Below are 26,041 nucleotides of genomic sequence, written 5' to 3' on the forward strand. Positions count from 1 at the left end.
GTGAAAACTGGCCAGTATCCTGTTTCTGAGGAAATTGTTAAAATTGGCTGACTGCACCATTGGAAGATTCAACAAGTTAACTTTCCTGTTGTGTTATTATAATTCATGTTGGTATAGTTCAATTCTCAGACATTAAATAGTCAAGAGTAATTGTACATTCTGAAAATAGGATCTTAGTTCCAATGCTTCTGAAAGTTCATAACCCATCAATTATGGTCAAGACCTGAATTCAAGTCGGTTCAACATTGAAGATATTACACAGAATTGCAGCCCATAACTAACGATTATGCATGTTAAACAACAGCAGGAATAAAATTCTTCATTCTAAACTGAATAAAATCTACCCAGGATGCATTTACTGGAAATTGAGCCAAATACTATATCAATCCTGCAACAGTCAAATCCCTCAAATCGGTATAGGAGTATCTTTTGGAAAAAGACCTCAGCTGAAAGGATTTGCCAGATCATGAAAACAGCATGCAAATACATGTCCCAGTGTGGTATAGGGTGGCAGGGTGGAGATGTCTCTACCGTAGGAGGGGTAAAGCACTCCTTTCCTCCATTAGCCTCCAGGTCACCCCAGACAAAGTGTAGCACCTGCTTAGCACCTGACGTTGCCCAGGAGAAAACAAAATTTCTGTAGAAAAATTTGCCAAGACACAGCACATGATGATGATGATGATGGTTATGTTATAAGCAATAGGTATTGCTTACACCAAAGGAATTGCTTTGCAGAAAATCAAAGGGCAAGCCAGTTCTGCAGATTTGGATTTCTCAATATTATCAATATTAAAGCTATGAGCAAATAAAAATATTAAGCTACAGAAAATGTTGCATAACATTATTACTCTTGTGGTGAAAATTTGTAATTCATCCTCTGTAAGCTGTATAAATTTTCCAGCAGGCTTCCAGCTGTATAATAAATTTACTTTGAACTTTGCTCTGCTAGTAAATCCCAAACTTCATACTGTCTCTTCTCATGACGCTCAGTGTAAATAAGCCAGACAAATTAATACCTTTAAAGTAAGGTATTTGTAGCTCTTTGATCCTCTTCTGAACAATATGCAACATTCTTGGCTTAAAGTTTCAAACCAAGAGTGAAATATAATTTATTTTAATCAATCAACACGTGAACTGCTTTCATTTTCAAACATTTCAGTTTGAAAGTAGACTCGTAGATACTCGACGGGTAATGGTGGCTTGATGGTAGTACAATTATATAAATGAAAGACAAGTATACCAATTTGTACAAGGTGTTACAGTCTAACAATGTACAAGGAAACAAAGCTCTCAACTTTCATATATTCACATATGGAATAATGGCAATTCCGCTGTTACTGAACCATTACCAACATAGAAAAACATTATACTGAACTGAAACTGATAGCAAAAGATAACTCAGTTTTGAAAATCTTTTGGACATTGTGTAAATCTTGTTTCTCCAACTCCCACTTCACCATCATTTGGTTCGCCATCAGTTTTTCATTGAGCTGTGACTCCCTGGCAACTTTATGAGATGACGTGAAGTTATTTTGTATAAGCATGTTGGCTGGCATCCAGAGCTACGTTCTCAGTGCCTGCTATTACCTCCATCCCACCACTGACGTTCCATTCTTCGACATACCACAATTTCCAGCAGCTAAAGTGTGGGAAGTCCACTGCCATTACAACTGAGCTCTGCCAAAATCTCTGTATACTTTAATTAAAGTGGTTCAAAACCTTGTTGCTATATTCTTTTTCAGACACAATCTGGCATTCTCATTCAAGATGCTGGCTCCTGCTCTCACTGCCTCACATTTGATATTCTCATCATCTTCTTAAAATCCCTTTTCTTTTTCTCTACCTCTTTGGGGCTGCCAATTCCACCAGTTCTCTGTTCCTTCCATTATCTTCACGCTTCTAGCCTTGTTTAATTGTCACATTATAACCTTTTTAAACAGCCCTAACGTTTCCACATACAAGTTAGTATGCCAATGAACTGCATTAACAGGTTTTTAGGCTTTTGACTATTTTCTTCTTTGATTTAACTCCATTGTTACACTTCAGTGCCTTTTTATGGTTTTTTTTGCTCATAAACCTCCTTCTTTCGACTTTCATCAAATGTTAAACAATGGCCCTTTATCATTTATTCCACGTCAGAGAAAATAGTCTTTCTTCACTCTATCAAGCTCTTCTACTTTACAAACAAAAAAAATCTCAAAAGTCCTCTTATCGTCTTCTGCTTAAGTGGTAACAGCCTCAAAGTTTCATGCCACTTTTTAAGAACTATTATTCTTTAGAGCTAGTTAATTTACTTTCGGCAGAATCTTTCATTGAATTGCTTCCCATCGACCTACTCACTCAACCTGTATTTGCATATAAACGTTCCTCACATATGAGCATCTCCAAATACAGTATTTTAAAATGTTTATTGATACCTTTAACTACACTTACTAACCTTCATGTAATTGCTTTAACCTACTCAGAATTAGTTTCAGAAATACTCAAGTTTTTCCCTTTTTTTATTAAAATCATCTGTGGTTTCAAAAGTACTAAATCCAAACTGGATATCCTCAGTCATGTGAATTAAAATCCACCTTCCACAATTACACCCAACTCAGTTGATCTAGCAAGATCTCCAAATTTCTCAGGAGTGTAGTTAGGAAACAATGGGATCAAATCTTACATCGGACACACAAGCTGAAAAATTAGCTTGGTAGTTCAGTAAAAGGCTGAAGAGATGTCACATATGCTACTTTGAAGGTTAGCAGGTGTATTAAGACTGGTTTAACTGACCATTATGTATCATTTAACCAACAACACCTACAAACAGAAAATTCTGGCAATGTTAAAACATTCTGTCACATTACCTCATTTGGTCTCACCCTAGAGATATTCCATTCCTCCTCACCCTCAGTATTGAAAACTATCTTTTTCTCTCACTTTCCCTCTTCCGACTAAGGTTCACAGATCCGAAACGTTAACTTGGTTTCCCTTTCCAGAGACACTACCCGACCTGCTGGGTGATTCTAGCATCTCCTGTTTTTATTTCAGATTTCAAGCATCTGCAATTTCATTGCCACTTAAATACAGTTTACGATTTACAGAAAGAGAACAGATTTAAAAAAAAAGTATTCTCCTATGACAATAGTAACTAAAATAGGAAAAGTTCCTAATTGAGTGTAAATCAACCTAAGATTCTGAAAAGGTATTATATCACGATGCTACACAACACTACCTATGGGAAACAGTGATATCTACCGGAAAACACTGCTTGTTCCCAAAAATTGTTACTGTTTGCCTTTACTGGCAGCTCAAGCATCTGCCACTTTAATTTTCTGGTCCTTTTATACCTTCAACCTCCCACCCTGAGACCCACAGACCCCTTGCTGAAAGGCAATGGTCCATGGCACATGCAAACCCCGGTTTTAAACACACAGCTGAACAAGCAGGGGAGAATCACCTCCATTTTCAGTTACTAATCTTCAAAGTCATTGTTTAAGATTATGTTACCATTTTCTCTGGTTAACTAAAATCAGTGGTCCATTTAAAGTGGATATAAGGACATTATGACCCCAACAATGATACTTAGGTTTTTAAAAAATAGAGATGGGTAGAAAGTAGAGAAGATTCTTCAGATACTGGAAATCTTGAGCAACAGACACAAAATGCGGGTGGAACTCAGCATGTCAGGCAGCATCTATGAAGGGAAGTGAACAGTCAACTTTTTGACAACCTTTCATCAGGACATAGGTAGAAAGTAGTTCAGATCCATTTGCAGGCCAAACTACAGTATACGCTGCCAAAGAACATGAAACAGGTTTTCTAGCTTCATCTAAATTATTAGAATAATTTGGCCATTCTACCAGAGGGTCACGTACCTCACCAGCATCTTTCCACAATTAAGTTCCATGGGGTCTATTGTCAGGGTTGGCAGCGTTACTGAGTAACAGATCATTAGCAGTTACCTGTTGTGAGTGTCTTCTAAAACACTGATGAATCTTAGGTGAGGCAAAGGATTTTATTTAGAAAAGATCAGGCCCCAATTCATCCATTGTCAAAGCCCAATGTCTGTTCTAGAAAGGTATTTGAGACCTGAAAATATTACTCTTTTCACATTGACAATGCTAAGGGCCCTGCATTCACAGCACATTTATCAAGTGCTAAATGTTTGATTTTATTTTTTGAATTAAAACTAAGTTGTGGAATCGGGCTAATTTGAATGATGAATGTAAATATCCTAATCTCCTCCTCTCTAGCATCAGCTGCCTTGAAAATGCATGCATGTGTGTATCCGTTCTGAAGCTGCTTCACACTTGAAGACGTCCCAGAGAGCCAGTTGCACCAATCGTTTCAAAATACTAAAATACTTGCAACACTTGAAATGCATTTGATCTTAAAGAGATATAAGCAAGAGACAATGAGTAGAAACAGATCTATTCTTGGTGGCAAAACCTACAGACAAAAGTATCTGAAATTATGTGAAATCTGCTTACTTAAATAAAATGTTGTATTATATTAATTTAATGATAAATGCATTTGACTAAATTTTGCTCTTTATTTAAGGTTAGAATTTGAATGAAGTGATTATTGATGGCAATTGATTACCACAAGGTTCATATCTTTTTCTGGAAGATTGATTTTGTTCCCTCTTCTTTAGCAACTACTGCTTGATATGTCTGTTACAATTCCTTGGACTGGGCACAACTCAGCACTGAGTTAGCAACATGCACTTCTTCTCTTTAGGTTCTTCTTCCTCCTCCCTTCCAGGTGGGAATGTAGCTACTTTTGCTTAAAGGATTCTTTCATGATGTGACTCAGACTAAGTACATGACCCTCACCTTTACTTGCATCTTCCATCAGAGTGTGTTTTAAGTTAACTATTATCTCTCTCTCACCTAACTACTCAAGTACTTGACCACTGAAGATAACCCACACCTTCATCTCAGCGGCTCTAAAACTTTTACATAAATGGCATAAAATGACAAACTCATGAGCACTTTACTCATACCAACATCATTGGCAATGCCAGCACTTAATGACCGCGCTTAATTCCCTTTAAAGGAAAAACAGTTCTTATTGCAAATGATGAGCTTGAGATTTGAAGTATTGCATTATTATTTTTTTTAGAGAATGTTTCATTCAATTACTAAAGTTAAACATAGAAAGTACAAAAACTATAGCCATCTGGAAACCGTGCAAGTAATGAATATGAATCTTTGCAAGATAAAAAAAAATGACCCTGCCAAAATAATCTGCTTGATGGCTTTGAAATACTTTCTTTGAAGACGTATATTTTAAATTCTTCGAGAATCATAAATAAAGTGGATAAGCGTGCTTTGATCTAGGAAATTTAAATGAAGTCCTTTTGAGCTGAAGCCTGTCGATTTAAAGCTGCCTTAATCTGTGACACAAAGGCTGTTAATTCAGGCTCATACAACCCATAACTTATATTCATACACTCTAGGATTTAAGAGGCTAGATTGAAAACTCAACCAAATTACATCCCAAAATAAGCAATAAATTTTGTGCATCAATATCGCAAGTATTGCTTGGGTCAAATTCTTCGTGACTCAATGTGTATTCTAAATCAAATACATCATAGATACTGAATCACCCTCCTGCATGATATCCTCTTCCTCTCCTCAATGTGAGTATGAATCATTGCTCCCTTTCTGTTTCACATTTGGCTATTTAGGTACTATCAATGCAATACATGTGACATCTTTTCTCCCCTTTCCAAAATAACACATTTCCCATCTCTTTCAGAACTTTGCTGAATGCCTAGCAGCCAGTGTTGTCACTCCTGTAACAGAAAATAAGGTATGTAATTTGCACATAGCAAATCTCCACAAACACTGATCCTAAAGTGAGCAGATAATCTCTTTCTTGAGGGGTAAATATTGCCCAGGGCAACAAAGGCTCTTTTTCCACCTTTTCATCATGTGGTGTGGCATAATGCCCAATCCAAAAGAGCCCAAGAAAATTGCACATTAAAGCATTAGGCTGGATTTCTGACCTCAGGAGAGTCAGGTTCTTTTCATTAAGTCACAATTGAGATTTTAAATCACCTCCAGAATTGCTCTCACAATATGATCTGCAATGCAAGAGGTCACCATAACATGCAGCATTTATATGTATGAATCAGAAGTTATTTTATTCTTTACAGGCACATTCTGCTGAATTCCTTCAGCTGATGCTTCCCATTCTTGAATTTAAAACATTACATTCAAAAGATGTAGAATATTTCATAAATTTTACAGCGACTCTGGCTTCATGCCTAGCTACACCAGTTTGCCACCAGCATGTCAAGAATCACACTCACATTCACCATAACGTGTACTCGGATCCTTCGTCAAGTATCAGGCAGTAACCTGAATACATGCGTAAACAATGTACAAAAAGCTCTTAAAGAAAGCCTTTTGAAAGAGAACATTTGATTGTTATTGAAACACAATCTATACTTATACTACACATAATCACATTTATACTACAACTTTGTTGAGTAAAAACATTAGTAGATCTTTTTTTCCAGCATTTTATATAATTTTCTTCAGAATTTCTGAATCACAACAGCCCTTTGACAAATTTGACTGATGGGCTTCTAACTACAATGTTGGCAACTTGGTCATAATTCTTGCCTGCAAGAAGTTGATATGCAATTAAACTACAATTCTGAGGGGAGCTTCCGATGCATTGTTCAATATTAGTGTTGTTAATAGACATATGAGAAATAGATTTGGGATGAAAATCAAATACTGTATGTTAGTTACTTGCACACTAAAATGCTGGATCTGAAATCACTCTGATGCCTTTGCAAGTAAATTTATTTTTACAACAATGCATTCTTGTACTTGTGCATATCACAATAATCTCAACTTTGAGGGAGAAAATGCAAGTGAGAGGACTGTGAAGACAAAAATTATACTAGATAATCCACTATTTATTCCATCGTGACAAGTCACAATTGGAAGTCATTGAGTTCACACGCTGTGTATGGAATCCATAGCCTAACATACTGTATAAAGGAATTTCTTTTTCCAAACCCCAGCCACTCACTCCTCTTCTAAAAATGGGCAAGAACTGGATGAGTACCTCATAAGTTAATTTCTCCATTAAATGCGCACCATGCATTATCGTACAAACATAGAGCCTGTTTAAATACACAAATCTGGTTTCCAGGTTTGTTGTGGGATCTGTGTTACAGTCCTTAGTGAAAGCCAGATGTACAATCAGAGGTGTTTCCACACTCATTTGTTCCGGACACAGGGTGCTTTAAAGACATCCATAGATTCATTCCAAAAAGGCAATTAATTTTTTTCTAAAACAAGTACCCTGTATAAAACAAATGAAAGACAGTAGGATCAATGCCAGAACAACAACCACCTGTCAAACATCTGCTTCTGAATGATTCTTACTAAACGGACAGGATGGAGAAGTTAGCATTGCTAAGACTTTGACATACTGGTGACCTTGATTCAATACTTCTCTGACATGCTATTACCATTTCCTGCATTTTAAGATGCTCCTCAGTTTCAGCATAAATGTGTTCATCTATTTATTTATTTAGTGATGTCAGGGGTGGAGGCTGATACTTTTGGGATAGTTAAGAGACTTCAGTACTTATTTTTCCCCCCTCCTATCCCTAACACACCTATTAGATCTACTCAGGGCACAACTTCAGCTTCTGAATAGAATTTCTAAACTCCTCCTGCCTCAGTTTATTAACAAACCTAGGATATTGTATGTTGCACTAAAGAGGTATACAAATCAGTTAACTGCATTTATGGCAGTGCCTGTCTGATAACCAATTACACACACAGTTCTCTGTAAGTAAAACTTCAAGCTTGTTCTTAAATCCAAACTAACTGTGATGATTCACTGCTTTAAAGTAAAATAAAGTTACTCTTTACTTATGGTTTATTAAACTCTCTTGGCAAGCAATCATGAACATAAATCCAGAAAATGCATAGGGGAGTAATGAATTATTGATTGATAAACTCAACATGACTGCGTATCTTCAGAATTGCAACGTTTGTTTCCTGAAGCTATCTTTGATGAAACAGAAATAAATATTGAGACACATTGTGAGCCATTGCTTTTTTTAGTATATATTACAGTTAATTATATTGATAGTCATCAAGCAATGCACATCAAAATATGGGTGGAACAATTATTACAAAGATTATCAGTGCTTTGTTCAGTTGTACCACCTGTTAGTATTACATCATCTACCCTCACTTGAACCATAGCCTAAACAAAGTAATATTCTTTGTACTGTTAGTATTCAAAAGTTGATATTATGCCAGCTGATGTCACTGTTATTATCCACTGTTATTATAGTGACAAGGCAGGTGGAGAACTTTAAAGTTTAGAGTTCTGGTTAAAACAGGCGTAAATTTTTGAAAAGGTTAAGCCTATCTATTCAATTGACCTCCTTTGCAAATATTCCTAACAATCCACAAAGAAAGTAAAGCTGTAATGTCAAGTCATCCATTCCTTCGTTAGGATACCCCCAACTAGTAAGTGTTTAGTAATGTTCAATATTTCCTTTCACATATATCTGCTTTATTATATTATGCTTCCTAGCAGATCCAAAAGATGTCTTCAGGGTAAAGTTTCAATTTAGAAAATGATTAATCATTAATCAAAGCAATTTATAAACTGTTGCAGCTTTACTTCAAGTGCATTTTGAAGCCAAAATGTCAACAGTCTAGTGTTATTTTATGATATCATACAGCAACAATCCATTTCTTCAAGTATAGTGCACAGAAGGATCTTAAATGTTTGTTAGGATAGCAGCAACAATTCCTCTATTGCTTTGCCTTCATTTGCAAGTTCACTCTTTTGCCTTTGCTTGGTTCCAGCTCGGTGACCAAACTGACTGTGGAAGGAGTTTCCTCTACTAATGATTCCTCTTTCTGAATCCACAATATAAATCTGGAGTTCTAAGATCCAATTTAATGTGGGAAGCAAAAACTGACTAAGACCAGAAACTCAGTGGATCAAGGGAGGCATTGAACAATGAAACATAGAAAACCTACCGGAGAGTACTGGCCCTTTGGCTCACAAAGTTGCGCCGAAAATGTCCGTACCTTAGAAATTACTAGGCTTACCCATAGCCCTCTAATTTTCTAAGCTCCATGTACCTATCCAAAAGAATCTTAAAAGACCCTATCATATCCCCCTCCACCACCATTGCCAGCAGCCCATTCCACGCTCTCACCACTTTGTGTAAAAAACTTAGCCCTGACATCTCCTTTATACCTACTCCCCAGCACCTTAAACCTGTGTCCTCTTGTGGCAACCATTTCAGCCCTGGGAAAAACGCCTCTGACTATCCACACGATCAATGCCTCTCATCATCTTGTACACCTCTAATCCTCCGTCGCTCCAAGGAGAAAAGGCCGAGTTCACTCAACCTATTCTCATAAGGCATGCTCCCCAGTCCAGGTAACTTTGAGCGTCTTATGGACTTGGACCCCAAGATCCCTCTTATCCTCCACACTGTCAAGAGTCTTACCACTGAAGTTCAGATATAGCAATCAATTAAAATGCAAGTAGCCAAGGCTACAAACAAAACCAAAAGTGGTTTTGCTTTGATAATTCGAGATAAAGGAAAACCTCACATCCCTTTCAGGTCTCACAAAGCACCACACAGCTAATAAAGCAAGGCAGGAAACAGAGCAACCAATTTCCACCAATTTTGACAATAAGAACATAAACTGCTTTTGTTTTGGTGATGGTGAGCAATGTTTAAATATTAGCTAGGACATGGGGTATAAATCCCTGGTTATTCAAGATAATATTATCTTAGACCTTTCACGTACACACACCTGTGAGGGCAAAAGGCATCAGGCTAAATTATCTCACCCAAAACAGAACCCTAGAAAATGTTCTATACGTTCTTTTCATGTCATCCTTAGGCTGTTTTGTGCAAGCTGGATACAAAACAATAACTTCACATACAAAAAACAGAAATTCCCTGTGAAATTCCTTACTGAAACTGACATTGTGCTTTGAAAGTTGCGCATTTCTTTGTATGCGGACCAATAGACATGATCTTTGTAAAATCGACAGACCACAAAACCACATAAGGAGGTTGCTGTAGAATGTAGATGCTGCAATGATGAATGGCACTGGGGAAAGTCTCCTGGGACTTGGAGGAACCCAGAGAGGATTACAGAATAATGCTTGTGGAGTGAATTTTCACAAAGGAAGAATCATCTGGGAGGTCTCCTCAAGAACATATGTGCAATTCCTGAACGTCTGCACAATGGGAAGCTTGCAATGCACATATCAATACATGCTTTGCCCATTTTTGTGGATTGAAGGAAAAGTTGGTAAGTTCTGCTCTCCTAAAACATGCAGTCTGGATGAGCTTCCTACTGTAAATTGTGAGTTGAAGTTCCTGCCTGGAATCATCCAGAGGTTATGAAACCAACTGTGACTGTTGCCCTGGCTGCAAAGGGCAAAGCAGTCAAGGTACACATGAAGTTACAGTATATATCAGGTCACTGAAGTTCATAGATCTCAGCAAGGGCAAAAACTATTTGCTTCTGTTTGTTTGATAATAGCATGCTTTCAGGCGAAAGTGGGTTAGAAAAGTTTGGTTATTAAATAACCAGGAAAAATCTAAAGGAGAAAAGAATCAAGAACGGCATAAGAAACACTCCTCAAAGGACAGCAGCACATGACTGGAATCTGGAAATGCACTGCCTGCAAATCCAGTGGAAGCTAATTTAATTGCAGCCTTCTATAGAATAAATAAATGACAGAGATTGAGCTGGTATAGGCACATGGAACCCCCCCCCCCCCCCACCGTGCTGTGACTACTAAATTATTCAATTAATTTGTAAATTAATAACTATCCACCTTTAAAACTGGATTTCACCCACAATGGTGAACTAAGACAGGAGCTCCAAATGATCTGAAATTGGTCAAAATTCTCTGATTAAGAATGCAAGGGTGGTTCATGCCATAAACATGTACTGATCCATGACAATTCTTCACTCATATACTGCATCCTCCAACACTTTGCATCAGATCTTATAGCTCCACATGTCAGTGATACAACACCAATGCACATAACGGGTAGCGAGCGAGAACTTATTCACTCAATTACTGGGGAGTGAGATACATTCCAGGAGCTACATCCACTGCTATTGGCCCGAAGATTCAAACGACTCCAAAAAAAGAGGTTGGCTTGCTCCTCCAGGAGCGTTTGAAAATAAATATCATTTGCTCACATGCTACACCAGTGTAGGCTGTACTCTACTGTATTTACCTGCAGATGAGGGATGGCCATTGGAAAAGTGTTATTGCTCAGGTCTGAATTACTTAAGCAAAAAAATGCTAAGACACCACAGGAAGCCCTTTGAAGTAAAATAAATGGGGCTGCAATTTATTCATGTTATCAAAAATGTTGCTGAACTTGCAAGGTAGGATGTGGAAGGTTTTTATGCATCATTTGGACTCCCTCACCAGATTATTTACGTGTGTTTTTTTTAAAAAAAGACGATCTTGGGAGTTTTCTCTTATGAACAATTAATTTACAGGTTTCCCCCACTATCCAAAAGTAGAGCGTTCCTATGAAACCTTTCATAAGCCAAAATGGTGTAAAGTGAAGAAGCAATTACCATTAATTTACATGGGAAAAGTTTTTGAGTGTTCCCAGACCCAAAAAAATAACCTACCAAATCATTCCAAATAACACATAAAACCTAAAATAGCACTAACATATAGTAAAAGTAGGAATGATAAGATAAATACACAGCCTATACAAAGTAGAAATAATATGTACAGTGTAGTTTCACTTTCCAGAATTGGGAAGATTCGGCTAAAACCGATTTGTAGAGGGGAAAAAAAAATTGGCACGTACATGTATGCACACACATCTGCCTGCACAAGGCTTCATGGACATGGTAGTCTTTCTCGGGGTGAACACAAGTTTACAGCAGGTGCCTTTTTCTCGTAAAAGCAAAAATCCTCTTTGGATTTCTTTTGGTTAGCGAAAACAGGTACTAATGCAGGTCTTTCGTAAAAGCGAAGCGATGTATAGCCAACTTTTGTAAAGCAGGGGACACCTGTATAAGTTACTTATCAGAAGTCTCTCTCTCCCCCACCCCGTCCAAATTTGTTAAATCTTCCGTTATCCATGTTTCCTTCCTCTGCTTATTTGACATATACATCGTATGCTGAGCTGGAATATTTCTTCTTCTTCCTCTCACTACTGCTGCTCTTCAGGATCCACATCTCCATGCTGCTTTTCCTCTGCCACTGGTTGTTCTGTTGATTTGTAGGATAGTGCAGTATACAGCATCAATCACAATCCTTAGTATGCACTGCAGACAACAGGACCTTGTATTCACAAGAACAATGGCATTTTTCATCAGCATAAACTTAATGCCCCAGATTTTAAAAGAAGTGTGTGAGATGGAATTGAAAATTGGATGCCTTGTTAGAAAAGGGACCTTTTTCAGGCTGGAAGGAGGTAACTGGTGAAACAGTGCAGGAAACAGTCCTTGGGCCATAATTGTTTACCACTTACAACAATGACTTTCAGAATGGAACCATATGTAGGGTTTCTGAATTTGTCGATGATGCAAGATTAGGCAGAAGGGCATAACATAACCGTGAATCTACAAAGAGATATAGATAGATTGAGTAGGCAAAAGACTGGCAAATGGAGTTTAATGTGGCAATGAGTAAGAACTTTGGTAAGAGAAATCAAAAGGCAGGTAATTATCTAAACAAGAAAAGACTGATGGTGAATGAAGCACAGAGTGTGTTCTAGTGCATGAATTACAAAATTGGAGCAGGTAGGTCCAAACTAGTAGTTAAGAAAGCAAATAGCATTTTGGGCTACCTTGCAAAGGAGTTGGATTTTTAATATAATAAACACAAGATGCTGCCTGACCTGCTGGTTTTATTGTTTTAATGTTTTATTACACTTGTACAGGGTTCTGATGGGGTCTCATCTGGAATATTCCATACAGTTTTGCTTCCCTTACCTAAACTAATATTTTAATTAGATGCAGTACGAAAAACTCATTAGGCTCATCCCTAAAATGAGAGATCCTACAAGACAGACTTAATATTGGACTTGCATTCTTAAAAAGTTTAGAAGAATAAGCGATGACCTGATTCAAGCATTTAAGATCTTATGAGAGTTAGAAAGGGTAGATAGTTGGATGTTTTCACTAGCAGGAGAGCTACAAACAATGGGGCATAATTTACAAGATAAGTGGGCCAGTTATTGACAACCATGTTGAAATTTCTGCTCACAGAGAATGGCGAATGTCAGGATTTTTTTTCCCCCCTTGGCTGGTAGTAGTAATTGGAACTTTGAATGTATGTATAGTGGAGATGAATAAATATTTTAGATCAAGGAATAGAAGGGTATTGAGAAATGGCATGGAAGAGGTGTTGCAACTAGCATAGAATCAACCATAATCATATTAAATGCTGGAATACACTTGAAAGGCTTGACGATCTACTTCTTGTTCTCCTTCATAGCAGTCATTGCATCTTCAGTCAACTGCTGGATCTGATGACCAAAATGGTGGTAACAGCTAGTAAAGTGGAGAGTAGCTCTTCTCCCCCAATAACTATACTTCAGGGCAGTAATGACAATTGAAATGGTGCAGCATTGTGGATTCTCTGAGAATACAGGTATGTGTGCTTCCTAGAAAGACAGCACTCACCTGTTGACAATACATGCCACATTCAGGAAGTAGGGCCATTTCCTATTGATAAGAGGTCTGTATACAAGGAGAGGCCTGTTGGACATATGACTATAGTCAATTGCTGTCTGCCTTAATGGGAAGCAAGCAATGTGGGCAATGTGTCCAATGTGTCACCTTATTGCTGCCAAAGATATTCCCTTGCTAATACAATGCTTGGGTGACCTCTGTGACACAAGGTGGAAAACACAGCAAAGATCAGCATAACAGCCTAAAAATATCAAGGAGGTAAGCCATCATGGCCTTGGCTTTGGAGTGCAGTCCAGACACAGGGGCAAGGTTGAAGGTATTCCTGCAAATAGCCTGAGTTTACAACCTCGGTAAACCATAGCCAGCAAATACACGATTTGTCTAGGTTGTCTAGGTAAAATGTTATAATTCTTCAGACAGTCTGAGTGGTCAACTCTTTGCTTATGGACACCTCCCACCTCAATATCTTCCACTCACCCAGAATAGTCTGTCGCTGGTGTAATACCACCTACAGTAACAACGTGTACCTTTGATACACCGTTTGAATGTATATCCCAGCAGCTAATTACGATTTCCTGTTAATGTGAACATATGAAAAACACAATGCGCTCCTAATACTATTGAGACTGTTCCACGATTGTTATGGTTGTACAGATGGCAAAGTGGGGTGTAGATTCTGGTTAGATGCATGTAAATTTCTGGGCAGGTTTCCTTTAAACCAGTGAGAATTAAATCTCACTGCAGATACATTTTGACATTATTCAGGGAAGTTTAACACCAGAAAAAGTGCTAGGAGGAACTAAAATCTGCAGAGGTATTAGAAGAATGTTACAGCTGAAATGTGAAACAATTACTTTATTTTGGACAAATTTGCTTTTTTTTAAAACAAAAAAGGAGTTTGGTGAAAGAATTTTGAGCCCAGCATCTGCAAGAGTGCAGCATTTCCTAGGCGCCTACACATTTTTGTTTGTATTTTTTTTAACTCAGAGATCTGAACCCAGAGACTTTCAACTGAAAACACTGTAATACCATGCCCTATCACATATTTCACCTGTTTTTAAAATACGATTATAGGTCACCCAAGGCTGTTTATGCAAGTTACAAAAAGAAAATTTTAAATGTGACATTTGCAGAACAGCCTGTTGGATTTCAGTGTAATACTGTATTGAAACACACACACACACACACACACACACACACACAATGCTGGAGGTACTCAGCAGGCCAGGCAGCATCTATGGAAAATAAGCAGTTGACGGTTTCGGGCCAAGACCCTTCAATCGGTCTCAGCAACACATCATCCAAAACATCAACCATACTCTTTTCTGTAGATGCTACCTGGCCTGCTGAGTTCCTCCAGCAACTTGTGTGTGTTGCTTGGATTTCCAGCATCTGCAGATTTTCTCTTGTTTGTGATTGAATCTGATGTTACCGCTTTCGTAAAACATAGAAAATATACAGCACATTACAGGCCCTTCAGCCCACAATGTTGTGCTGACCATGTAACCTACTCTAGAAACTGCCGAGAATTTCCCTACTGCATAGCCCTCTATTTTACTAAGCTCCATGTACTTGTCTAAGTCTCTTAAAAGACCCTTTTGTATCTGCCTCTGCCACCTTCGCTGGCAATGTACTCCACACACCCACCACTCTGTGTGGAAAAACTTACCTCTGACATCCCCCTGCTTCCAAGCACCTTAAAACTATGCCTACTCAGTCTGGAATTCTCTATTGCTGTGCAGCAAGTCCTACTATTAAGAAGTAACCCAGCAGGTACAGTCTGGAAATGCAATCTGAGAATGGCACAGTGACATCAGCAAGTGATAAACTATTGGACAGATGGTATGTCTCCTTAACCAATGAGATACAAGGACTGTGAAATAACCAGAAAACCGGAGAAAAGTAAGTTATTAGAACTGGTAAATTTAGAGTTAAATTGAAAGGGAAAGAGAAATAGAGATGAAAAATAGAATAGATTAAAAAAGGGAATAATTCAAAGAAAAAAGTTAGTTGTAATCTTCCACAACAGCTCATCATGAAGGAATTCCACTCTTCAAATTAGTTACTTTATGTGCAAGACAGGTTAGGTTGCAGTCATTAACACATACCACACCATTAGTTACATGTGCTTAACTTTTTAAATGGTAGATTTAATGGCAATTAATGTGCAAATTCTGCAACTTTATGAAAAAACATGGCAGGCTAATTACAACATACCATATTCATGAGGCTGATGGCACAGCTGAGCATATTGGGCAGTAATTTGCCACAGTCTGCAATTCACACTACGAGTTGCTTGGTCATTTGTGCATTCATAACAGCATGCACCAATCAAACATGTTTATGATTTGCAAAATATCTGCTACTCTGGCGTTGCTCTTGGTTTGTCAGCTCTTACATGGATTAAAAAAAATGCATAGTCAGTGTGAAAGCAGGAGACTGGTGTAATGACATATCTGTATGAAAAAGATCTTCATGCAGACTGCAAGATCAATTTCAGTCTGCTTCTCATGCGGTTACCCCTCCCCACTCCACAGTAACTCTGTGCTTATGCTATTTTTGTGGTCCCACCTAATACTCTAAAGGGTTCGTCACATGAAGTGAAGTAATCTCTAAGTGGCAACAAGTTGTTGACTAGCAGATGCTAACATGGTACCCATGGACAACCTGCATAATCTTTTTGACAAGTTACTGTTGTCAGAGGAAGACCTTCATAAGTTGTTTTTAAAACAGTTCCATTGGGTTTAAGTAAATAAAATAGAAAAAGACAAATAATTTAACATCACCCATCCCAAGATTCATTTACTTAGAAACTTAAATACTACAAATTAATTGAAAGCATTATGTTTAAGAAAGAAAACAGCCTTTCACCTGTACTTAACTTTTCAATCAAAATCAGCAACACCTTTGAAAAATTGCATGTTTCTTGGTGACAAAGCTGAGGAGCTAAGTTTGCTTTGATTTAGACCCCTCAGGTCAATACAACTGAAACAAATCCACCGATCTGCAGTCGCTAGCTGGTCTCTGACTTCAGTCAATTCATTGGCAAGGAAGTCAGATGAGCAGATTCACAAAGATCATGGCGATTCTCCAACACCAGCAAGAAACAAGCATGTTTCAAAACAATAGTGACTCTTTAATTAGTTATGGTAGATAAATAACTGTCATTTAAAAAAATGTCCTAGAGATAATGGATTTTCAGTCCGAATTTTCTAAGTAAGAATAAAATTTTTTTTGAGTACATTCTGTACAGAATGACTAACCATCTGAAATTCCAGCTTCAACTACATGAGAACATCCACTCAAAACATTGATATTTCTAATGTCTTTAATGAAAAATATTTCCAAAATTTTGTTCATTTCACTTGAGTGAAAAATCAAATCTAGAGATTCAAAGATCCAAAGTACATCTATTAACAAAAAATGTATATACAACCTTCAGATTTATTTGCTTACAGGCAGCCACAAGGCAAGAAACCCCAAAGAACCCAATTAAAATAAAGACCAACCCCCAATGTGCGCAGAGAAAGGAGGAAAAAAAAACACAAATCATGCAAACAATGGAAATGAGCACCATCAACAGCATTCCAATGAAATCGATTCCTTAGGAGCCATGCACCTCTGTGTCGAATCGTTCCTGGCCTAGAACATGCCACCCAGCGATTTGCTTCAAGCCTAGATTTTGCTGCTGAAGCCACTCTCTATCTCTCCAAATTGGTTCAGTACCTATAGTGATCCAACCTCTCCTGACTGTCAACACCCTGCCTTTTCAGAGTATCTGGGCCAGCATTTAAATTGTCCAAACAGTGGATCATGGCTCGCATTAGGACCCAAGCTCTGCTGAAGTGAATCGCTCCGGGCCTGTAACACACCGCCCAGTGATTCTCTTCAGGCCTGGATTTTGATGCCAAAGAAGCCATTCTCAACCTCTCCAAATTAGCTCAGCACAGAGTGATTTACCCTCACACCCGAGTTAGCTGGATGGACAACAGAACTCTTCTGCCTCATCTCCTCTCCAGATTATTCACTTCAAACAGCACAACTCCAACTCCAAGTGCATCAATTTTGCAATGCACATCTCTTGAATTTGCTTTGCTTTCGCTCGCCTCTTTATAGTTTGCAGTGATGGTTTACCACAGTAACTTAGTATCAAAAAAGCATTTTGATGGTGCATGAGAATTGTTAGCTAACACAGCAGTGCATCATTTACAGATGCCAGAACACAAGACTGTGACAAAATACAATATATTGATTACTTTTGTGTACACATCCCGAAGGTATCCTGTTAATTTCCCTCCATTGTGTTGTAGCATCAATGTACTTCAGCACTAAATCAGTAATCATTTGCTCAAAATCTTGTTGGCGGTAGATGATGACACATCACCTGAAACATTGACTGTACTCTTTTCCACAGATGCTGCCTGGCCTGCTGAGTTCCTCAGCATTTTGTGGGTGTTGCTTGGATTTCCAGCAGCAGATTTTCCCTTGTTTGTGATTGGACATCGCAATGGTGGTAAAGGTGGAAGGAGGCTGCAGTAGTGTAGGGTCCTCAGTTGTCTTTCATTCCATGACCCTGACCCTGATCTGTCAAGGACTGTGTGGTGGCTACTCATGCATCAGCCTCCTCATGTTCAACAAAACCATGCACAGGCATTCTCCATTAATGGAGTCCACCCTAACATCCCAGACCGGCCTCTACCAATACTCAATGAACCAGAAGTAGGAAACCCCATTGGAGGACATCACCTGCAACTCGATTGCTTGCACCTACTAATATTGAGAACTATTAAAGGACACTTTCTCAATTCCTGCAAGTGCATTATGCAGTGCATACTGGACAGCTTAAGGCAACTACATGGATTCTTGACCTATGCACTGCATAAGATTTGAATGAAAAAAAACATACTTGATGGACCAGCATGTGACATACAAATTTTATGAATTTAGTACATTATAATATCAAAAGGAATTGAGCTGAGGTGCTCCTTAGCTGAATTCAAAAGATGAACTGAATCAAAAACAACTAGATATTGTTGCAACCTTGTTAAATTCTACAACTCTAAATTATTTGAGATCATTTGGATTGATCTAAACAAAGTCAATGCGTACACAAATCAGATATAAGCAAATTTTTTGTGAAGTCCTGATATAAGCAAATTATCAAAAGTCCTTCCTGACTCAAAAGGTTAAATGCAAATCTGTCTTAAAAAGCCCTTTTTCTTGTTCATATTATATCATCAATCTAAGTTCTCTATTTCAAGTTGATAAAATAAGAGCTTTATGTAGTCCTAAGCATCTATCAACACCTTTCTAAACACACTCCCTTGCTGAACCATCCTCAATTTAAACAGTAATTCAATCCTGAAAACAACGCTGTGGCCTCCAGTTCAATTTATATTCAGAAACCTTTGAAACATCGATAGGCCTAACTGCCAATACCAAACTTGGAGTGGACATTCAGTCCCAGAGTCTGGACGTACTCATGCTCTCTCTCCAGGCAACAGTATTTGCAAACATAAATGGAAACTGAATGATAGGGCAGCCGTTTAGAGCGCATATAAATATGTTGAGAGTTTGAAGAGTAAAACTAAAACCAATGCAATGTTATATCACACATGGAGCCATTATTGTATCAGAATCAGATTTATTATCACCGGTATGTGACATGAAATCTATTAACTTGGCAGCAGAAGTTCAATGCTTTACATAATCTAGCAGAGAGAAAAAAAATAATAAATAGACAAGTAAATCAATTACGTATATTGAATAGATTTAAAAAAATGCAAAAACAAAAATACTGTGTATTAAAAAAGTGAGGTAGTGTCCAAAGATTCAATGTCCCCTTAGGAATCAGATGGCAGAGGGGAAGAAGCTGTTCCTGAATTACTGATACCACCATTTTATTTTGATATTATATCTTTACATTAAAAAACATTTTAGAGCAGCCAAAGGACACTTTGCTCTGCCATCCTGTACAGAACTTGCACGTATTTTCTACTTAGTTCCAGTTTCCTGCTCTTTCCCTTTATAGCAATACAAAGTTTTTCTTATAGTACTTGGAAGCTGCTTCCTTCAGTTTTGTTCGCCAACAGCCACTTCTTGTTTTGCTCTATAGAACTATCAATTTAAAAGTCATGCTAACCTGCTTAAGTGTCAGATACTAATCGGCAATGGCTTGGTTCTCAGGTGTTGGTCTGTCTTTACCACTAGGATATTGGGTATTAGTTGGGTGAGCTGCAGAAAGAAGAATCTGACAGCACTGACAAAGCTTGGGAAAACTGAGTGAGGTCTGCCACCAATGCAAGATCACATTTACTTCTCTCTACTCTAGTTAGGTGTTAAAGTATTTTCCTTAGCTTGTGAGTGTAGGATGGGATAGCCGTGTATGCTTCCCCACCCCCCCCCCCATTCACAGGCAAATCTAGTATTTATTACTCATTTATAACTGCCCCTGAGAAAATGGTGGTGAGATGCCCCCCCCCCCCAACCCACTTTAATGATTATAGTCGTGGTAAAGATACTCCCATATTTCCTTAAGGGATAAACTTCCAGGAAATTGACACTCCAATGATGAAAAGTGTGTGCATGCACAAGAATTATTAAAATTATTAATGATTTGATTGAATAAAACTAGAGATATTTTAAATTGTCAAAGCCAGTAGCTCATATATTTCAGACCAAATAAAAATATCCAAGTATATTTAATAAAAACAGTTCACAAGAAGCATATTACCCAAAGTACATTAGGATGTTAATCTTCCTACCCATGTGAAGTAGGTGAGGTAACATTATTTCAAGGTAACTTTGATCAGGACAAGATAAGAAAATAGAAAAATAGAAAATTAGGTTAAAAGGCTGGTGAGTGGAAGGGGCTTTTTGCAGCCAGAACTCTTGCAACAGGCCTGAATGCCCATTACCTCACCATCAGGTTAATGTAACTGGAGAAAGTGCAACGTTGATATACAACTCTGATACCAGAACAGAAAGAATACACAGATATCAGGAAGGACTGACCACGTTGGAGATTTCTTGTTTGAAAAAGATTTAAAATGGACAATGAATGTTTTCAAAATAATGAGCAAATTGGAAAGGTAGATGTCAGGAGGGTGTGGGAGAATTCAAACTTAATGACAATGAATACTTGATGGTTTCAAATAAACCCAATGTGGAATAATGAAAAATTATCACATGGATAGAAGGTAGAACTTGCCACCACAGTAGATGTGAAGCCAAAAAGCTTGTATATTTTCAAAAGAGAAGAGATGGATGATATTTTGAAATACAAGGTTTTTAATTTTCTCGCAGGATATAAATTTTACTAACAAGAATAGCATTTGTTTACTTCTGAATGCCCTCTAGGCTATTTCAGAGGACAGTTAAAAGCCAAGCAAATAAAGACATATATAGGCCACACAAGGCAATGGAGTAAATTTCCTTCTCAGAAGGATATTAGTGAACCAGATGGGGTTTTATGGAAATGTAAAAGTTTACTGACACTAGACTTTTAATGATAATTTCTCCAGCTGCCACAGTGGAGGTTCAACCCACAGCTTTTCAGTTCTATAGCCTCTGACTGAATACTAATTCAACAACTAGCATTGGTATTCCAGTTAGAAATAATGCAAAATGTGTGGACATGAACACCAGCACAGACCTGTTGGGAAAAGTTTGCCTGTATACCTACACTATGTAATTTTAATCTATGGTGAGTTAATTTACATAGATGAAATTACCATATGGAGATTAAAATCCATTAAGGCCCAAGTTTCAGCCTATAGATTCACAAGAATGGCAGCTCATCATTCTGACTGACAAGCATACTTGCCTTCACTTAAGTCCATTGAAACACTACATCTCTTAACACTATTGTCTAATAAGAAAAAGAAACTTCCTCTGAAGTCCCAGTTGTATGGGCCATCCAAAAGACCTTTGTGGGAGAGGGCACCCAATTTCTATGCCCTGCTGAAGTCTAGTTTTAAGACTATAGCTCATTTCCAGTCAGATGAAATTGTTTTTCTATACCTACTTTACGGAGTCCTTTTAATATTTTAAAGTCCTTGATAGCATGACCATTCCTTTGATCAATGACTTTAAAATCAGAATACAAGCCAAATCTTCGCAATCCTCCCCCGTAATCCAACATTCTAAGCTCTGGGATCATTCTGGTTAATCAATGCTGCATTTTTTTTTAACCAAGACTAATATATTCTTCCTGAGGTAGTTAATTGTTCATGTTGATTATGGTAAACCATGACATTTGAGCAAGGTTCTACATAACTTCCTCTTTCACGTATTCAATATCCCACAAGAGTTTTTGATTCCTTTTTTTCTCTTCTCCCAAAAGGAGTCTACTTGCCTAGCATGAGTAATAAATCTGTTTCTTTACATTTCATATCCTCTTTAAAAAAAAGGTTTCCTTTCAATTTTTAGATCCAAAATTTCAGTCCATCTTATAATTATTGCCCACACAGTCAATATCTAACCAACTCTTCCAACTTTAAAATGCTCCCTGAATTAGAGACAGCAAATTGAATATACAATGTCCATTTCTTTTCTTCAAGTTATCCACATACATATTGAAAAGCAATGCCCCATTTTTCATGGGAAACATCACTTGTCGTTCTTCTAACTAGATGAAGCATTATTCCTATTTGCATCTTCCTTTTCCAAGTCAACATTAGCACTTGTTTTTGCTGATCGTTCTTCCCACAGGCTCATATATATGATCACCACAAAAAATGCAATTAAATTAATCATACAATGTATCATAAATCCACCCAATTCTAATCTGCTACTATGTGCTCAATTGTTCAGTCATGGAGTCTGACAATATATTTGCCACTTCCCCAGTACTTATGTTAAACATTCAGAACTGTAGTTCTTCCAATCTGAAAATATGGAGCAAATATAGTTGCAGTTTTCTAATCCAAAAACAGAATTACAAAGTATAGAGTGCTATGGAAAAATATGTCTAATAATTGTGGCAGCAATTTATTCACATTTCTTTAACATCTGAAGTGGTGCTTACAGGGCTTTGTATTCTTGGCTACTTTTATGTTCAATTATGTTTTCAATTAACACTGTTAAACATATTCAATGTTCTGAACTCCTCCCCTTTTCTTCTAGATTATTTTGTCAGTGATATACATTTCCCCTTGCCTCATATATGTAAAGGGATACAAAGTGCTAATTTAGGATGTCTAGCATTTCATTGTCAATCACAGTCTTGAGTTAATTTATTCTCCAGTGGGTAAGCATGAATTCTAATGACTCATTTTATTTTTGCACATAAACCATTCCACTTAATGGTCTCATTTCTTTACTTTTAACCTAATGCCCCTCATTTGGTAAATTCAAAAATAAAAATGCTCAATTTTCTTCATTCTCATGATTCAAGCTGCAAATCAGTGGAGCTAATCTAGGGGCCTTTCTGGATTTTCAATCTTTCCAAAGGGATCGTAAAACTGCCACAACTATCTAGCCAATAACTAGCAAAGATTTGACATTTCCTGTTAAATCTGTTTTTGTGTTTGTGGCCTTAATACTTCACCATGCTACTCTTGATGCAACTGGTTTAATATTGAAATACTCATCCATGTGTCTTCTAATATGTCCTCTTCCATCCTACCATATTCACACATTTTCCATTGTAGGCTCTCTCTTCCAGGTAGGCCTAATGACAATGAAGGTCACATATTGCTCTGCAGTAACTCAACAAAAGAAACATACTATGTGAGTTGGATAGCCAAAATCATTGTGTTCCCCTTGAAGGAGACCTGATTTGCAAAAGTGGTCTACCTGGCAGCCTGGCTAAATTTGGGAGATTCAGTCCCAAATATTGCCAGATGAATGAGTGACAAGATGCCAGAGGACTCATACCTACATCAGTCTGTTTGGAAGGTCAGTGCTGCAGTAGCTAACCTGCTCTGCATTTTATATTGTTAGTGCTCACTTCATCCATGATAATTAACTGCACTGAGATTGAAAAACTGCATTTACTGCATTGCATTCAAAAGCAGAGTCAATATCATTAAGTCAAATGTCCATAATGACACTGCATCGAAGATTTTGTTTGTCTTGCAATTAGGACCTTTCATAACTTGTTAGTATCTGCATGGATCAACCTTAATGGGCATTTTGCTGCTGGAAATGCACTGATGCACAGTAGTTAGGGGGACGTGCCACACATACAGTATTCCCTTTTCAGGCTGCTCTCCTCTGTTTCCTGGAAGTGGTTTTTCTTAACAATGGTTTTCATTCAAAATCCCGTTTCAAAAATAATACAAAAAAATCTAATTCAAATTTAATTGCCTTATATATTAAAACTTCTCGCAAATGATTAATATGTTCTGACTGAACTGAATAAAATCCATAGCTCCGAAATGTTAAAAGGAACTGATGTAGTTTCACAAAATGTTTTGTGTACAAATACTCAATTCCTTCTGTAACTTCCTTGAAGTAGGGAACGAATTTAAATAGTATTTTATAACATACAGCACCCTATTGCAATGACATGTATATCATCTTCTGAAACCTCCAATCGTTAAAATCCTTTAACTCTACACACTGAATGAAATATTTAAATCGTAATACCTTTTAAAACCATCGGATCCTTGCCTTCTCGTTTCAGCGATTCCAGCACTATGTGCAGTGGCTGGGAGGGCATTACCCGGTTGGGTTCATTAGTGTTCTCATCGTAAACTATTATCTCCTTGGAGAAAATCCTTTTATAGGAGTCCTTGCCTTCCCTGCAAGAGATGAGATCCAAGACCGTGATTTTGCCCTGCTGCAGCCTCCGCCTGCTGATCTTGTCCGAACAGTTAATGTGGACGGCTCCCTGGATATGGCTTTTGTTGTACTCCATGAAAGGGCGACAGTCTATGATCACAGGACCTTGGCTCTGTGACTGGGGGCCCTTGCTGCATTTGGTCAGTTTCTTGGCTAATTCGGTGGGGTAAATCGTGCGGACGGCGGCAATGTGCTTAGTGGCTCCACTTGGAGGAGACAGAAGTCCTCCAAGTCTACCGGCAGAAGCAGAAGCTGGGGGATTCAGAGTGCCACCGTTCTCATTACTGCTGCTGTTGCTCACCATCTGATTGCTCGCACAGGAGACACAGTTTGCTGAAGTCCCGAGTTTGGAAGCGGAGGCTGGGACGAGGTTGCTGCTGCCCGCTGATCCTTGGGTCTGATCGCCCCCGTTGCCCTTATTCTCGTAGGTAGTCACAGTGCAGCAACTAGCGCCGCTGCATCCGCAGGACAGGGAGCGCACCGAGCCGTTGGATGATGGCATATACGTAAAGTTGACGCTTCGGAACGAAACCTCAGCCGCTGGGCTGAGGGTCGTGCTCTGGATATTTGGTTTGGTAATAGTCGGGGCAGTGATCGCTGGAGTAGAAGCCACGTAGGTGTTATCCAAGCGGAGATGGAGTTCCTGCGGTCTGACCGGCCTCGGTAATGCCACCACACCAACAATCCGTTCGTCTAGAGGGGATGGAGGCATCTGTATAATGGTGCTGGGCGCTGCTGTCGATCCGAGGACTAAATGGACTGAAACGGGATCAAATGTACTGTCAGCATTGAGCAGAGCAGAGGGGAGGGTGTGTATGTGTGCATGTTGGGGAGGGTGGTATAAATTAAAAGGCACACTGCTGCAAATAGACGGAGAACTCAACTAAAAATAAACTGGAGCGAAGAACGCAAGCAGTTGGCAAGCAGTAGACTTGACTTTAAATAAGCTCGATAATTATTATCCTAATAAAGCTTCAAGATGGATTGGTTTAATCGCAGAGCCAGACGGAATCAGACCCCCTCCCCACCCCCCCCCCCCCATTCACTCACTTTCGCACTCACTTTCACACAGCGCGCACACTTGTCCCCAGCCTGCGAGAGAGCGGCACGTCCAGTCTGCAGTAGTCCTCTACAAGCTCCTTGGCACATTCATAAAATCTACTTACATCACAGAGTTTTTCTGCTGAACTTTGATGACATGCGTGTCCCTCTAATTATTTACTTTCTGTTATTTATTACGATTTCGAGACTTTTACTCATTCAGCATACGAGCACGATCATTGCCACTTTAATTTGGCAGCACTTATACAGCGCGTTAATTTAACCTGTCTCGAAGGCGGAGCCGCTTGTGTGATTGATGTTGAAGCTAGCCCACTGCAGTTCACACTTTCTGGACAAGGAACCGCCTATTGACGCATTCACCAATCGGCAGTCGCGGAAGGCGGGAGCTAAACTGACGGACGGAGGGAGGGGGAACGCGATGTCGCAAGCATGATATCATTGGCAGCCAATGGACGGGCAGAAAACGGAGCCCAGACCCGGAATGAAGTGGGTATTCA

At 38.5% G+C, this 26,041-nt stretch overlaps 1 protein-coding gene across 3 annotated transcripts in view; it reads right to left on the reverse strand.

The window, feature by feature from the left end:
* Nucleotides 1-26,003, reverse strand: part of dusp10 (dual specificity phosphatase 10) — a 33,196-nt gene extending 7,193 nt beyond the window's left edge. The window contains exons 1-2 of one of the 3 annotated variants that reach the window (XM_059985902.1): nt 25,649-26,003; nt 24,288-25,241 (exon numbers count right to left, since the gene is read on the reverse strand). In XM_059985902.1, the coding sequence (XP_059841885.1) occupies nt 24,288-25,194 (907 nt within the window). In that variant the 5' untranslated portion in view covers nt 25,195-25,241; nt 25,649-26,003. The other 2 variants (XM_059985903.1, XM_059985904.1) reach the window with 2 other exon arrangements.
* Between the last annotated feature and the right edge of the window lie 38 nt (nt 26,004-26,041).

This window comes from Hypanus sabinus, chromosome 12 (assembly GCF_030144855.1).
Source record: "Hypanus sabinus isolate sHypSab1 chromosome 12, sHypSab1.hap1, whole genome shotgun sequence".
In the NCBI taxonomy this organism is placed as follows: domain Eukaryota; kingdom Metazoa; phylum Chordata; class Chondrichthyes; order Myliobatiformes; family Dasyatidae; genus Hypanus; species Hypanus sabinus.